The sequence below is a fragment of the Gopherus evgoodei genome, chromosome 8 (genome assembly GCF_007399415.2).
Source record: "Gopherus evgoodei ecotype Sinaloan lineage chromosome 8, rGopEvg1_v1.p, whole genome shotgun sequence".
In the NCBI taxonomy this organism is placed as follows: Eukaryota; Metazoa; Chordata; order Testudines; family Testudinidae; genus Gopherus; species Gopherus evgoodei.
The window spans coordinates 7,948,834-7,965,563 of NC_044329.1; the positions used below are offsets into that span (position 1 = coordinate 7,948,834).

Here is a 16,730-nt window from a genome sequence, read left to right on the forward strand (position 1 = left end):
TATCAATTTTATAGATTTAAAAGCAGAATGTTTCAGATAGGCTTGCTGAGGGCTATACCATCACTTTCAGGGGGGCTCTCCCCTTAACATAAGGTGTAACCACACAAGGAAAAAGGGGTATTCTTACCTTATGCTAGCTAACACGTGATAAAATACTGTTGAGGACAAGGCAGCTTATAGGTTTCACACTAGTTAGCAGGTCAAGGTAGAGATTATATGGGAGTATAGGGTTTACCTTGACTTGCTAATGTTTATTACTGTAACTGGCATTGCCTGTCCTTCGCTAGGATTTTACTTCACATTAGTTATGATGATTAGTGTACACAAGGTCAGAATGAACATATCTTTTTTCCTAGTAAAGACAAGACCAAAGAGTTTAACAGATGCATAGGGCCTTGTGTTAACTCTCTGCTTATCAGTGAATTTCCTTGAGCGAGAACCTTGAAACAACTTAGCCATTCATTGCACTAAAATTTGGAAAAATTGTGTCTTTTCCCCATCCAAACAGTTAACCTCACTGTTGTACTGTGGGTTCTTATATTTCTAGTTTTTAAAAAAATGCTTTAAAAGTAATAATTACATAAAAACTGCCAAAGCAGGACTCATTGAGCAAGAATTAAGAGTCTTACAGACAAGTCCTTGTAGAAAAGGATAAAGGAGAGGGAATAGGGTGAGGAAAGAGACTCAGTTAGCTTGACAAAAATACAGATGTTCAAGGCACTGACATGTTACTTGCATCAGAAGCCTTAATTAGGTATCAAATTACCTAGTTTAGATACATCCTTAATCCTAAATATTTAAAGCTCTGAGTTACTTGCTGGTAACTGAGAAATATAAAAGTGACCACTCAGATATCCCTCATGTGTGAAAATATGACTAGCTGAAACAGGGCAATTGTGAGTCACTGCAAGCAAGGTGATGAGGTTGAGCCAGGCCAAACATCCAGGGTGATAGCGAACAAGCAAGCCCCAAGCAGGTGAGCTCCTGAGCTAGCCCTTCCTGAGGGTTTACTGAAGCGAGAATCAATTCTGTACTTTGGTGAGTGGCTGAAACAAAGGTCTGGTTACTGAGCAGGATGTGTTTAGAACCGTATCAAAGCATTTTAGGTCTGGTTCTGCATCTATGGAGTAATTGGGAGTTTTGCCATTGACTTCAGTGGGTCCAGGATCCTTTTTGAGCTGGCTGGTGACCTCACAGGTTTGTTCTGAAAGCTCACTGTATGGATTGCCTGGGTAACCAGGCACTTATGAGTCATCAGCAGAGATATTACCTGCATATAACAACATGAGATCAGGCCTTACTTACACACAAAACATATGCCAGTATAGTTATAGTGGTACAACCTCACTCCCTCAGGGCTTGGCTACACTCACACTTTACAGCGCTGCAACTGGGGTGTGAAAAAACACCCCTGAGCGCTGCAAGATACAGCGCTGTAAAGCGTCAGTGTAATCAGGGCAGCAGCGCTGGGAGCGCGGCTCCCAGCATTGCACGCTACACCCGTAAGGGATGTGGTTTACATGCAGCGCTGGGAGAGCTCTCTCCCAGCGCTGGCGCTCTGACTACACTCACACTTCAAAGCGCTGCTGCGGCAGCGCTTTGAAATTCCAAATGTAGCCATACCCTCAGTGTGGATGTAGTTATACTGGTATAAATGCGCTTATATCACTCTTATCTTCAGGCTCTGTGTACACTGTGCACCTTACAACAGCGTGGTTGTGCCACTAAGCCGCACCATTGCAAGGGGCGGTAGCTTTGTCAATGGCAGAGTGGCTCCTGCCGATGAAGTGCTGTCCACGCTGAAGCTTTTTGTCATTAAAACTTTTGTTGTTCAGGGGAGTGTTTTTTTTCACTCTTGAGTGACAGAAGTTTTGACGACGAAAGCGCAGTGTAGACATGGCCTTACTCTCTTATGGGAAGAGGAATAATCTATGCTTGTATTAGGCAGCTTTATATTGGTATAACTGTGTGCACACTAGGGATGGAACCAGTATAACTATATCAGTAAAAATGTCCCACCCTTAACTACTACACTGGTACAAAATGTGTGTGTAGATCAGGCTCAGTTTAACTAATGAATAGAAAAGCAGCAAACAGATGAGCTCCCAAATAAGTGCAGAGAGATCTGAGAAAAAACATGGTGGATAGAGGTGATCTTCTCAGATGCTTCAGGTCCCAAGTGAAAACTGATGCTGGAGACAACTCTGGAGATAAGATGATGGTGTAAAGAGGAAGGTTGTGGATTCAAAAAGCATAGAAATGGTTTCTGAGATGAGAGATGACTGGATAAGCTGGTCAACACTTGAATGTCACCTCCCCCAAAACAGCCAGGCTTATTAGTGAATTTCAGTTTAGGACTATTGGGGCAGGGGAGTTCTCATCCAGTTTCAGTAAGCAGACAACTACTTTAATGTAATTAACAAGGAAGAACACATACTCTGTAAGAAAAGGGGAAGAATAAGAATATAAAGGTGCAATGGATGCTTGAACCTTCATCATTTGCACAAAATGAATGGGAGGCCCATTGTGGATTATCTAATTTTGTGAATTAGCAAAAAGAAGAAAAGACTAGCACACAATACACATTTTTATGAGTATGGTTCTGCTTTTATTAATCATGACAATGTACCTTAGGCTTGCTCCAAAGCCCATTGACCTCAATGAAAAGACTCTCACTGACATTGGGGCAAGCCCATGACACTTAAAAAAAAATCCCAAAGCAAAAGGGGAGTAGAGATCTCCTGTATCTCCCTGCTTTAATCCTCTCATGACAGATGGAGCAATGTCAGACTGTCAGGGTTTTGGTGAGAATTAATCTGGTTTGCAGATCAACTAAGGGCCTCTCTACATTTAAAATGCTACAATAATACAGCTGTGCGGCTGTAGCACTTCAGTGTAGACACTCCCTACACCAATGGTGGGGGTTCTCCTGTCAGGGTAAGTAATCCACCTCGAGAGATGATAGGTAGGTTGTTGACCAAATGCTCTCTACACAGGGCCTTGGGTCGGCTTTTGAATTTTTTACACCCTGAACAATGTAGGTGGGTTAACCTAATTTTCTAGTATAGACCAGCCCTAATTGAGAGTTAATGAGGTTTAATTGTGTATTAAGTGTCCATACATAAATGCAGGGAGCAGAGGGAAGCAACACAATCTAGAAGTGATTCCCAGCAGTGGGGAGAACCACCTAGTGCACACAGCTGAAACATGGTGGGATGATTCTCATAACTAAGGTGTGAATGTTAGTTGGTACAAGCTATGTAAGAAAGACATAAAGGGAAGTGGTACAACAGATAATGAATCCCATCATCTTTTAAGCAGCAGATTTGTGAACACTGATCAGTTCTCCTTCTCCCCAAAAGGGTGGTTTCTGACACATTATGTATTATTTGTATTGCAGTAGTGCTGAGGATTCCCAGTCTAGTCTCAGAGCTCCACTGTGCCAGGCACTGTACAGAGAGAGTCACTCCCCCAGAATGCTTACAGTCTAGGTGTCAGACAGGGTGAGACAGAGGGACAAAACAGACAGAGTGGGGATGGGCTGGGAAGATAAGTTAATAAAATTAACAGGGTTTAGTCGAAAAGTAGCAGTCTGGGCTTGCCCTTTTCCCAGTCAATGCCACGGGGCAGCGATGTGAAGGCATCATGGAGGCGGCAGGTAAATTTTAGGAGGGAGTTAGAAGAGGATCAGGTGGTGGATTTACACACAACAATACTTTATTACTTGTAGAATGGTCTTGATTTGCTAGAGCTGCTGGTTCATGCAAGACAATCCTAGGCTGACAGCCTGGCAGTGAGATTTTTTTCACTTCTTATTTTATACTGACTTTGTTTGACCTTCAAATAAGAGAGGGGTAAAGCTGTGAAGGCTATTAATAACCATGTCCTGGGCCAGATATCTCTTCCATGGGAAACCCTAGAGAGAGGAAATAGCTGCGAAGATTCTGTGGCGATTTTTCCATCTGCAGCAAGGCACAGCCTCCTCATCCCTCCACCATGGGGCCTTCCCCTCAACATGGTGGATCTCCAAGTGTCTGGGGCAGGCCAGGGGTATTTGCCTAGATGCCCCGCTTACTCAGCACTGCCTCTTTGGTCCCCAGTTTGCTGGCAGTATGGCTTCACTGCAGCCATGGTCCCAGGGATCTCCACCTCACAGCGGTTGCCTCTGTGACTCTGGGAAATAGAGAAACTTCATAAAAAAGCTAGTATAGCCTCATGCTGTATTATCTTTCCCAGGCAATCACCACAAAGATAGAGGATGGATGATGCATGTTGTTGTCTCCCAATCACACATGCCTCTTTCCCTTCCTCAGTGAAGACCTGCAGAGCATCCTCTGTTAGCTCCAGAGGAGAGGGGGGCAATGCCACTTATACTGACCCTTGCTTCTGCATTGATGGGAGGAGAGCCACAGATATTAGAGGCCCGTGTGGGGGGATTATCTGAGCATGTGATTTCTAACTTCAAGGTGCAGTCTGTGTAATTCTTACTATATGGACAACTAATGCTTCCAGTACTAAAACATTCTTGAAATTTTTAAATATTATAGAGGACAATTTACTAACTCAAAAAGTGTTGCAGCCAACATGGGGGAATTCTATATTAGACCTTGTCTTAAAAAACAAGAGGAATTGATCATAACAATAAAAATGAATGGTAGCTTAGGTACAAGTGATGATGACTTGATCACAGTTATAGTCTGCAAGCAGAATAAAGTCCAGACCACTAATATATACACTTAGAGCTTTAATAGGGTCAATTTCACAAAGCTGAAAACAATTATGAGACAAATGAGCTGGAAAGAAGTAGTTAATCAGAAAAATTTGAATGATAATTGGGAATCATTTAAGAGCATCTTATTTGTTGCCCAAAAAGCCACAATCTCACAATCGAAGAAAAAGGCCATACTGGTTAAGGGCATGGCTACGCTTGCAGACGTAAACTGCTTTGAGTTAAACCAGGTTTTTGAGAGCACAGCAGGTTGATAAAGGTAATAGTGTAGACGTAAATAGACTTCTGTAAAACATCTGAATTGGTACTGCATGAGATTTTGTTTAAAAAACTAAAATGATATAAAATTAACATGGCACACATTAAGGGGATTAAAAACCAGCTAACTGATAGGTCTCAATACGTAACTGTAAATGTGGATTCATTATTGAGTGGGTATGTTCCCAGTGGGGTCCCACAGGAATCAGTTCTTGGCCTTATACTATTTAACATTTTTCTCAAAGACCTCAAAGTAAACATAGAATCATCACTGATAAAGTTTGCAGATGATACAAAAATTGGGGGAGTAGCAAATAACGAAGAGGACAGGTTGTAAATAAACAATATATGCTTATTTCTGTATCAAGGACCTGTCCTCTTCATTATTTGCTACTCCCCCAATTTTTGTATCATCTGCAAACTTTACCAGATAAACAATGTGTGTTTTAATATGGCTAAATGCAAATGTATACATTTAGGAACAAAGAGTGAGGTCGTACTTACAGAATGTAGGTGAGGTCATACTTACAGTTACTCCGAAAAAGATTTGCGGATTGTAGTAGATAATCAGTTGAACATAAACGCCCATTAGGCCAAAAGGGCTAACGCAATCCTGGAACACATAAAAAGACGGTTACTCACCTTTGTAACTGTTGTTCTTCGAGATGTGTTGCTCATATCCATTCCAGTTAGGTGTACGCGCCGCGCGTGCACATTCGTCGGAAAACTTTTACCCTAGCAACTCAGTGGGCCGGCAGGTCGCCCCCTAGAGTGGCGCCACCATGGCGCTCCATATATACTCCTGCCGGCCCACCCGCTCCTCAGTTCCTTCTTGCCGGCTACTCCGACAGTGGGGAAGGAGGGCGGGTGCGGAATGGATATGAGCAACACATCTCGAAGAACAACAGTTACAAAGGTGAGTAACCGTCTTTTCTTCTTCGAGTGATTGCTCATATCCATTCCAGTTAGGTGAATCCCAAGCCTTACAAAGGCGGTGGGGTCGGAGTGAAATGTGGCAGAATAAAACTGCCGAGCCAGAGGCTACAGCCTCTCTTGACTGCTGAACCAGGGCATACTGCGAAGCAAAGGTATGGACCGAGGACCAATGGAGCTTCGCGACAGGTCTCGTGGGTAGAACCACGAGCCAGCAAGGCGGCAGATGAAGCCTGAGCCCTGGTAGAATGCACGGTGATGTGGCTTGGGGAAATATGAGCCAAATCATAACAAGTGGGGATGTCCGCCATCACCCAAGATGAGATCCTCTGAGAGGAAAACAAGCAAGCCCTCCCTTTGGCCCGCTACTGGGGCAGAGCTGGGGCACCTTAGGAAATGATTCTGTCAGCACAATATAATGCGAGCACTCCACAGATGTCCAAGGAGTGCAACGGTTATGCCCATTGCGTTGAGCTGTGGGTAACATGAAAGGCCAAAACACCTTAGGGAGGAAAGCCGGGTGCGGTCATAACTGCACCTTGTCTTTGTGGAACCTTCGTAAGAGCTCTGATCTCAGAGACCCGTCTGGCCAAGACTAGGTTGAGGTCCCAGGGCAGGGCTGGGCGGCGCACCCGAGGGTGCAAGCGCTCCAAGCCCTTGAGGGACCTTGAACCCATAGAGCGTGGGACACTGAACGTCCATCTTAGCCTGCTGGAAGGTAGGGATGGCCACTGAGAGTGTCCTCAGCGATGATACCGCCAGATCCTGCCGCTGAAGGCCAGAGGCAGGCCAAATAGAGGGGATCGAGACCTCAGCAGGAGCAAGATCGAGCGTACTGCAGCTGTAAAGGAAACGCTTCCACCTGGCTCGGTACGTTGACCAGGTGGAAGGCTGCCTGTCACCCCGACTCAGGTACGCAGGAGCCACCGTGAGGCGAAGAGGCTGCAGGTCCGAGTGACGAAGCCTGTCATTGCCCTGAGTGATGAGGTCTGGGCTGACAGGCCGAGCAACGTGGTATGTCAGTGCTGCCTGGACCACTCTGGAGTGATCATGATGATGCACGCTCTGCCCCTGCGGAGTTTGAGCAGGACGTAACGAACCAGTGGGAACAGTGGGGAGGCATAATGCAGTTGGCCGTTCCACGGCATCAGGAATGCGTCCAAGATCGATTCCGAGGAGAGACCTTGGAAGGAGCAGAACACCTGGCATTTCCTGCTCTCGCGGTGAGCGAACAGGTCTGTGTGAGGAAACATCTCCACTTCCGGAAAGCGGGACGCCTCACATGGGGCAGAGTGATCACTCGTAAGACAGGAAAATCCTGCTGAGTCAAAGAGTTAAGACGTTCCGAACGCCTGGGAGAAAGGACGTCGCCAGCTCCATCGAGTGGGCCATGCAAAAGACCCGGAAATGGATGGCCTCCTGACAAAAAAGGGGGGAGGACTATGTCCCCCCTGAATACTTATGAAGCACCTGGCCCTTGTGTTGGCTGTAAACACCGAGATACAACGGCCTCGCAGCTGCCGCTGGAACCCCTGGCATGCCAGGCGGACTACTCTCATTTTTGGGGCATTAACGAGGAATGCCAGCTTCTTAGAAGACCAAAGGCCTTAAGCTCGGAGGCGACCATGAGCACTCGAGCAGAGAGATGATGCGTCCGCCGTCAGGGGCAGTGAGGGCTGGGGCGGATGAAACCGCATCCCTGTCCACACCAAGGAGGGAGTTAGCCACCACTCTAGGGAGCCTAAGACGTTCGAGGGAACGGTGACTACCATGACCATTAGCTCCCTGACCAAGCGGTACGCCGAGGTGGGCCGGACTTGGAGAGGACGGAGGCGGAGCTTGGCGTGTTTGGTTACAAACTTGCGGGCAACCATGGACCCAGGAGACTGAGACAAGAGCGAGCTGAGGTCGTTGGGAAAGCCTTCAGACCTCAGATGATTGTTGCCCTCGCCTAAAACCGCAGTTGTGATAAGCAGGCTCCGGCTAGGTAGGAGACCAGGATAGCCCCTAGGAAGCCCAACCTCTGCGTGGGAACCAGAGTGGATTGCTCTATAGTAATCATCAGGCCTTGATCTGTGAATAAGACCGTGACGATGCCCACGGCTGAGCGGTTTGTGTCTCAGAGTCTCCTCGGATAAGCGAATCGTCCAGATACGGAAAAACGCATATCCGACATCAGCGACGGAAGGCGGCGACTATGGCCGTAAACCGGGAGTATTCACCGCTGGCTATAAAGCGGAGGCATCTCCCGTGTGGAGGGAAGATGGCACTGCGAAAGTACGCGTCCTTCATATCCAGGGCGGCATAGTAGCCCCCAGGAGGCAAGGATGGAATAATGGTTCCCAGGGATACCATGTAGAACTTCAACCTTATCCTAAACCTGTTGAGTCCATGCAGGACCAGGGAGGTCTGAGACCTGTGTTCGAGTGGGGGACTAGGGCATAACGGGAGTAAAACCCCTTGCCCCTTTCGTCCGCTGAAGGGGGACAGGGCTGGAGCAAATTAAAGGTGGTACCTATGCTCCATCGTGCGCAGGACCCAGCGATCTGAAAGTAACTGGGGCCATGCCAGGAGAAAGCGGGATCGGGATCCCGTCCTGCGACTGGTACACCGCCCTCCGGCGAACCTTGGAAGGTCCGTCTTTGGTCCCAGTGGTAATTGCGAGGGACCTTGACTTTGGCTTTTTAGGGGGCCTGACGTTTGTCTGCAACCACCTTGGCCTTGCCGTTTTCCAGAGTTCTGCCTCTGGCTAGGCACAGAGTATGGCGGCTGGGGCCATAAAGGCCTGCGTTTGGTCGCTGGCGTATACATGCTGAGACGCATTAGGACCCTATTGTCCAGCAGGCTTCGCAGTCTGGGGCTGTCTCTGCCGCGAAGATGCCTTTACCAACAAAGGGTAAATTCTTTCCCCCGTCCTCCAAGACGGCAGCGAACTCCAGGTGGGAGGTTCGAGGGAGAAACTCCTCCACCCAGGTGCTATAATTATCGCAGCTAAGCAAGGCTTGTTGCTTTGCTACCCAGAGGTGCAGGGCCCCTGCAGAGTACACCTTGCATTCGCCAAGGCTCTTTCTGCTTCGGGGCTGGCGCCCGCTGGCCATCATATCAGGATCGTGGTCCTGAGCATAAAATCTGCGCATATGGGCTGACACGGATGCGTGTCCGGACGGCCATGGAGGTACTAAAAGAAGGCATGGGCCGAGTCTCTGACTCACTCGGACCTTGCCCAACTCGGCACCGGGGACCGGCATCGGGAGGCGTATCGGTACCTGGAACGAGATCCAGACCCGCAACCAGAACGGTGTTGGGAGGTCGACCGAGATCTCGAGGCTCGGAGAAGAGCTACAGGAGTCAAGGTACCTGCCCCGGTGCCAGATGTCGGAACGGTGCCGATAGCGGGTCGGCGAACGGGATACCGACCGGTGCAGCGAGTGTGACCAGTACCGAGGAAAACAGCACCGGGACTGCCAGTGGTGTCCGGCGTGCCGACAGGACTTGGAGTGTCTGCGGGACCGTGATCATGAACGGTGCCGCTCTGCTGTACTGACAGGGGACAGTCCCTTGAAGAGACTGTATTACCCGTACCGGCGGTGCCCGGGTCAGGCAGCACTGACTCTGTCATGGCACTGAGAGCCCTCGCCGTTGGTAACATCTCCGGCGTGCAGGGAACAGCAGGCTCAACCACAGTGCGTACTGGGGAGCTGTCAGGCACCGGATTCGACGGCCCTCGTGGGGCCGGGATCCACGGTACCGAGGTCATCAGAGCTTCGGTAGGAGCCGGTGCCGGGCGAACCGATTTAGATAAGCTGTCTGGCTGCGGTGCCGTCAGCACTGAAGCAGCGGGAGTAATACGCTCAACCACGGCGCGTGCCGGGGAGCCGTCGGGCACCGGATTCGATAGCCCTTGTGGGACTGGAATCGACGGTGCCGATGTTGTCGGTGCCTCAGAGGCTTCGGTTGGCATGGAAGCAGCCGGAGCAGGAGCTCAACCACGGCGCGTGCCGGGGAGCCGTCAGGCACCGGATACTACGGCCCTTGCGGGACCGGGATCGACGGTGCCGACGTCATCGGTGCCGCAGCAGGTGTCGGTGCCGGGCGATCCGACGTAGACGAGCTCTCTGGCTGCGGTGCCGTTGGCACGGAAGCAGCAGGAGCAATACGCTCAACCACGGCGCGTGCCGGGGAGCCGTCAGGCACCGGATTCTACGGCCCTTGTGGGACCGGGATCGACGGTGCCGACGCCATCGGTGCCGCAGCAGGTGTCGGTGCCGGGCGATCCGACGTAGACGAGCCCTCTGGCTGCGGTGCCGCTGGCACGGAAGCAGCAGGAGCAATACGCTCAACCACGGCGCGTGCCGGGGAGCCGTCAGGCACCGGATTCTACGGCCCTTGTGGGACCGGGATCGACGGTGCCGACGCCATCGGTGCCGCAGCAGGTGTCGGTGCCAGGCGATCCGACGTAGACGAGCCCTCTGGCTGCGGTGCCGCTGGCACGGAAGCAGCAGGAGCAATACGCTCAACCACGGCGCGTGCCGGGGAGCCGTCAGGCACCGGATTCTACGGCCCTTGTGGGACCGGGATCGACGGTGATGACGTCATCGGTGCCGTAGCAGGTGTCGGCGCCGGGCGATCCGACTTAGACGAGCTCTCTGGCTGCGGTGCCGCTGGCACGGAAGCAGCAGGAGCAATACGCTCAACCACGGCGCGTGCCGGGGAGCCGTCAGGCACCGGATTCTACGGCCCTCGTGGGACCGGGATCGACGGTGCCGACGTCGGCGGTGCCGGGCGAGCCATCTTAGACGAGCTGTCTAGCTGTGGTGCAGCTGGCACAGAAGCAGCAGGAGCAGTAAGCTCTACCACGGCGCGAGCCGGGGAGCTGCCAGGCACCGGATTCCATGGTCCTGGGGGACTGGAATCGACGGAGCCGAAGTCATCGGTGCCTCTGCAGGTGACGGTGCCGGATAACGCAACTTAGGCGAGCTCTCTGGCTGCGATGCAGGTGGCACGGAAGTAGCGGGAGCAGGGGGCTCAACCACGGCGCGTGCCGGGGAGCTGCCAGGCACCAGCAGGAATCGTAGACTCTCTCGACCTCGGAAGAAGGGAGCGGTGCCGAGTCGACATCGGTGCCGGCGACGGTCGGTGCCGAAAGGCCTTGGTGGTACCGGCGGGGTCCGGTGCCGAGGAGGCGCTTCTGCCCGCCGCTTGAACACCGCTCGGCGCCCAAGGTGGAGGGATAAGTGAAAGTCCCGCACCTTTTTGTTCTCGGCTTAAAAGCCTTGCAAATGGGGCACTTATCTGTCAAGTGTGATTCCCTGAGGCACTTCAAACAGGAGTCATGTAGATCTCTCTTCGGCCGCGGCTTCTGGCAAGCCGGGCCCCTTTTAAAACCGGGTGAGCCATGCATGGCTCCGGCACTGGGCTCATGGAAGGGCTACTTCCTGAACCCCGCTAACTAAACTAACCATGTTAGCAAAGAAACACGTATAACCATACAAATATATATATAAAAGTGTTATAACTGCATAATTATATACGAGAAAACGAGTAGCTAGGGAAGTGGAGGTCAGCTAAGCCGCGCTCCACTGTTCCAACGACCGACACGGGCGGTAAGAAGGAACTGAGGAGCGGGTGGGCCGGCAGGAGTATATATGGAGCGCCATGGTGGCGCCACTCTAGGGGGCGACCTGCCGGCCCACTGAGTTGCTAGGGTAAAAGTTTTCCGACGAATGTGCACGCGCGGCGCGTACACCTAACTGGAATGGATATGAGCAATCACTCGAAGAAGAACTGGGGAATTTTGAGTAGGAGCAGAGAGGTTATTTTACATTACATTTTGCACTGATGAAAGCTGTTGGAATATTGGGTCTAGTTCTGATGCCCAAAATTCAAATTGATAAATTGGGGAGGGTTCAAAGAAGAGCCACGAGAACAATTAGAAGATTAGAAAACATGCCATACAGTGACAGACTCGAGCTCAATCTATTCAGCTTAACAAAAAGAAGGTTGAGGGGCAACTTGATTATAGTCTGTAAATGCCTACATGGGGAACAACTATTTAATAATGGGCTCTGCAGCATGGGAGATGGGTGGAGTCCCCCTTTGGGAAAGCTAGCCCCCAGCTCTACCCCTTCCGCGCCCTGCCCTGCCCCCCCAGCAGGAGCCACAAGCCCCCTCACTCCCAGTTGCAGGATCCCCGAGCTGACCTCAGTCTGGAGTACCTCCCCACCTCCCTGGCTGGAGGAGCCCTGGGCTGGCTGCAGCCCAGAGCGCCCCCTCCCACCCTCGGCTGGCCAAAGCCTTGCCATGCCTCCCCTCCCCGGACCCAACCCCACAGGAGAAAAGTGTCTGTTAAGGTGCTTTTGATATGCCTCATGCAGGTTCTGGGGCAGCTGAGGAGGAGGTATGTGCCTCCTCAGCCACCCCAGAACCTGCACGGGGCATAATAAAACAAAAACTTCACCGCCAAACCCCGCAACCAGGTGGCCCAGCGGCAGTGGCAGCACCAGGGGAGGCAGAGCTTCCCCTGGCCTATTATACCCGCCACCCATGCTCTGCAGTCTAGCAGACAAAGGTATAACACGATTCAATGGTTGAAAGTTGACGCTAGACAAATTCAGACTGGAAATAAGGTATACATTTTTAATGGTGAGAGTAATTAACCACTGGAACAATCTACGAAGGGAGGTGGTGGATTCCCCATCATTCACAATTTTAAAATCAAGATTGGATGTTTTCTAAAATATGTGCTTTAGGAATTAGTTTGAGAAAGTTCTATGACCTGTGTTACACGGGAGATCAGATGAGATGATCATAATGGTTCTTTTTGGCCTTGGAATCTATGAATCCATGGAAATGAAAACTATATGCTTGGATGCCTACTCAACCTGTGCACCAAAGCTCCATGGTTTCTGTATGATTTTCATGTTCAGTAAAGAGAGAAATAAAAAGCTAGCAGATATAATTTTATGATTACCCTAGACACAATTACTTTGGCCAGATGGCAGTCTCTAGAGCCTAAGTTTTAGCTACTGGTTCTAATTCAGTGCTGTCCTGTCTGTCCTCTCAGTTTTGTAACTCATGCTGCAGGTTGGATTTGTATTTCACAATTTTCTGCAATAGGTTTCTTGACTGATCCCCCTGCTTTCATCCTGCCTCACCATGAATACCATCGCTAACATAATGCAGGAGCTGCGTGACTATTGGGCAGACCATTTCTCACGCAGATTTCTACCTAAGAGGCCTCCCCTTCGCCGAATCAACTCCATTTCCACTTTCTACCTCCTGGACTACAGAACCCGGCAGGCTGAACTGGGTTTGGATTACGGTCCTCCGCGGGCTCAGCTGAGTGATGCCAAGTTTGTCTTCCAGGATGGCAAATGGCAAGGTGAGAGTGGCCTCTCTCATCGGCCACCACTGCTACAGTTATTCTCCTCCCATGACCGGGAGCAGTCCTGTAAGGTAATGAAGAAGGAGAACAAGGCTCTCCTGGAGGAGAACAATTACCTGAAGCTGCAGCTCGAGCTGCTGATGGACATGCTGACAGAAACCACAGCCAGACTGCACATGGTGGAGAAAAAGATGGACATCCCCACATGGCACACCAAGATCAAGAAGCCAAATAAGGTGTTGATGCTTAAGTCCTAGCAGGAACCTTGGATGCAAGACCAGGGAGTTTACACTGCTTGGTTCTAGAAGTCTAAAAAATTCCTGAATCAAATTAACTTGTAGAGTGATTTTTGCTTTAATTGTATGTATTAAGTAAATTAGAATTTATGTTATGACTGCGAATTAGACAGCAAGAAATCAGTCAGTACAGTTCATTACACTTCAAAACCAAACCTGACTGTTCATGGATTGTGTCATATAAACAACAGAAAAGCAGTTTTACCCATTATTCAAATGCAGAAGTTGGTATTTAAGAATATTCTTGAACTTAAAATCACTTTTAACTAACAGTAGAATAAAATAATAAAACTTAGCACTTTTACGGTGCTGTTCATCTATAGAGCTCAAAGAACATTAAAGGAAATATCATTACCTCAATACTACAGTTGCAAAACTCATGGCAGATAGAGAGGAAGGACGATCCAGTGGTTAGGGTGCTTAAGACTCAAGAGACCTATGTTCAATTTTCTACTCTGCCAGGGGCTTCCTGTGCATGATGACCTTGGTCAAGTTGCCTAGTCTCTCAGTTTTCCAAATGTAAATGGGGGTGATACCTCCCATCCTCTCAGTGGGGCTGTGAGGATGAATACAGTCTTTTTAAGATGGTGAGGCACTAAGGTGATGAGGATTCCCTAGGAGTGGGAGCTCAGCCTTTATGATACTCTTCAGGCTGAATCACCTGCATATGATCTGGGTCAGTGGTATCATCTCTTCTCCCTCAGGATCTGCTGGGAGTTATTAAGACCCAAGCAGAATTATTTCAGAATTAAAAAAAAACCCTTGTAGTCTTCTGAGCTCAAAGGTATTTTAACGAGACTGTAGCAGGTCCACTGTAATATATATATAAAAACGAGGCCGAATTACTGTCTTCGGTGCAGTTTGTGCAGCCTGGCAGTAAGAGGGAGAGCCCCCCCACCCCAGACCACCCTGTGGCTATACTCCAGATTCAGGGATCCATTTGCCTTTGTGTTGCTTTGGCCATGTCTACATCTAAAATTTTGCAGCGCTGGTTGTTACAGCTGTATTAGTACAGCTGTATAGGGCCAGCGCTGCAGAGTGGCCACACTTACAGCAACCAGCGCTGCAAGTGGTGTTAGATGTGGCCACACTGCAGCGCTGTTGGGCGGCTTCAAGGGGGGTTCCGGGACCGAGAGAGCAAACCGGGAACGCCGCGGTTTGCTCTCTCGGTCCCGGAGCCAGCCAGCAAACCGCGGGGAAGGAGACCTGCTTGCTCGGGGTTCCGGGACCGAGAGAGCAAACCGGGAACGCCGCGGTTTGCTCTCTCGGTCCCGGAGCCAGCCAGCAAACCGCGGGGAAGGAGACCTGCTTGCTCGGGGTTCCGGGACCGAGAGAGCAAACCGGGAACGCCGCGGTTTGCTCTCTCGGTCCCGGAGCCAGCCAGCAAACCGCGGGGAAGGAGACCTGCTTGCTCGGGGTTCCGGGACCGAGAGAGCAAACCGGGAACGCCGCGGTTTGCTCTCTCGGTCCCGGAGCCAGCCAGCAAACCGCGGGGAAGGAGACCTGCTTGCTCGGGGTTCCGGGACCGAGAGAGCAAACCGGGAACGCCGCGGTTTGCTCTCTCGGTCCCGGAGCCAGCCAGCAAACCGCGGGGAAGGAGACCTGCTTGCTCGGGGTTCCGGGACCGAGAGAGCAAACCGGGAACGCCGCGGTTTGCTCTCTCGGTCCCGGAGCCAGCCAGCAAACCGCGGGGAAGGAGACCTGCTTGCTCGGGGTTCCGGGACCGAGAGAGCAAACCGGGAACGCCGCGGTTTGCTCTCTCGGTCCCGGAGCCACCCAGCAAACCGCAGGGAAGGAGACCTGCTTGCTCGGGGTTCCGGGACCGAGAGAGCAAACCGCGGCGAAGCTGGTTTCCTTTCCCGGTTTGCTCTCTCGGTCCCGGAACCCCGAGCAAGCAGGTCTCCTTCCCTGCGGTTTGCTGGGTGGCTCCGGGACCGAGAGAGCAAACCGCGGCGTTCCCGGTTTGCTCTCTCGGTCCCGGAACCCCGAGCAAGCAGGTCTCCTTCCCCGCGGTTTGCTGGCTGGCTCCGGGACCGAGAGAGCAAACCGCGGCGTTCCCGGTTTGCTCTCTCGGTCCCGGAACCCCGAGCAAGCAGGTCTCCTTCCCCGCGGTTTGCTGGCTGGCTCCGGGACCGAGAGAGCAAACCGGGAAAGGAAACCAGCTTGATTACCAGAGGCTTCCTCCTTCCACGGAGGTCAAGAAAAGCGCTGGTGAGTGTCTACATTGCATTACCAGCGCTGGATCACCAGCGCTGGATCCTCTACACCCGAGACAAAACGGGAGTACGGCCAGCGCTGCAAACAGGGAGTTGCAGCGCTGGTGGTGCCCTGCAGATGTGGACACTCTCAAAGTTGCAGCGCTGTAACTCCCTCACCAGCGCTGCAACTTTCTGATGTAGACAAGCCCTTTGTCTGTCTGTTGCACGAGGAGAAGAATGGCCAGTGAGTCTGTGTAATGGCAGATAAGCGAGCCCCACCCCTAAATCCCCCTATAATGCAGCAGAGAACAGGGACACCCCCCCCTCCAAAACAGGGCTCCATGATGCTCTCTCTCATGAATGTAGTCTCACCCAGTGTAGCGGACCTGCCTGCTACCCCTAAATGACAAGCTGTCGGTCGCCAATTTTAGCACAGCTGCCTCACTGGATTCTAAGAATAAAATATTTGTAACGTTCTGCTTTAGCATCAGAGACTCAGGGGCCAAATAAGCCACTGATTTACATCTCATGCAATCTCTGCAGGATAGAGACCACATCTACCTTTCTGTACAACCAATGCCTGGCAAATCAGGAACCCGATTCCGGTTGTAGCCGGTGGTTGCCATCATAATATAAATATAAAAAGTATTTCCCCCTGGCGTGGGCTATATCTTAATACAATACACTGTGAGCCGCTTCTACCCTTCCTCTCTCATTTATATTCATGCCGCTCCCCATTACTCCTCCCATTTGCAATCGGGCAGCCCCCCTCAAAATGCGCAACCCACCTCCGATTTGCGCGTGCGAGACAATTTTCTGGCAATTGCTTACACAGGAGCATTCCGTTACTTTTCACTCTTTTGCGGCTGGTTCCTGAGACGGAGGGTGGCTTCCATTTCCTCTCCTCCGCTGGAGCCGCAGTGATCCGTGGA

At 51.0% G+C, this 16,730-nt stretch overlaps 1 protein-coding gene and 1 long non-coding RNA gene across 2 annotated transcripts in view; one reads left to right on the plus strand and one right to left on the minus strand.

Annotated features, from left to right (window-relative positions):
- CBY3 (chibby family member 3) overlaps positions 1-14,553 on the plus strand; it is a 28,521-nt gene extending 13,968 nt beyond the window's left edge. Inside the window, exon 2 of the mRNA XM_030571509.1 lies at positions 13,037-14,553. Within this exon, the coding sequence (XP_030427369.1) occupies positions 13,076-13,561 (486 nt within the window). The 5' untranslated portion in view covers positions 13,037-13,075 and the 3' untranslated portion in view covers positions 13,562-14,553. The remainder of the gene's footprint in view (positions 1-13,036) is intronic.
- LOC115655748 lies at positions 1,630-16,674 on the minus strand. Its single transcript, XR_004001491.1, has 3 exons — positions 16,587-16,674; positions 5,517-5,600; positions 1,630-4,173 (listed from the first exon to the last, which is right to left on the minus strand). It is a non-coding gene; the product is annotated as an uncharacterized LOC115655748 (long non-coding RNA).
- Between the last annotated feature and the right edge of the window lie 56 nt (positions 16,675-16,730).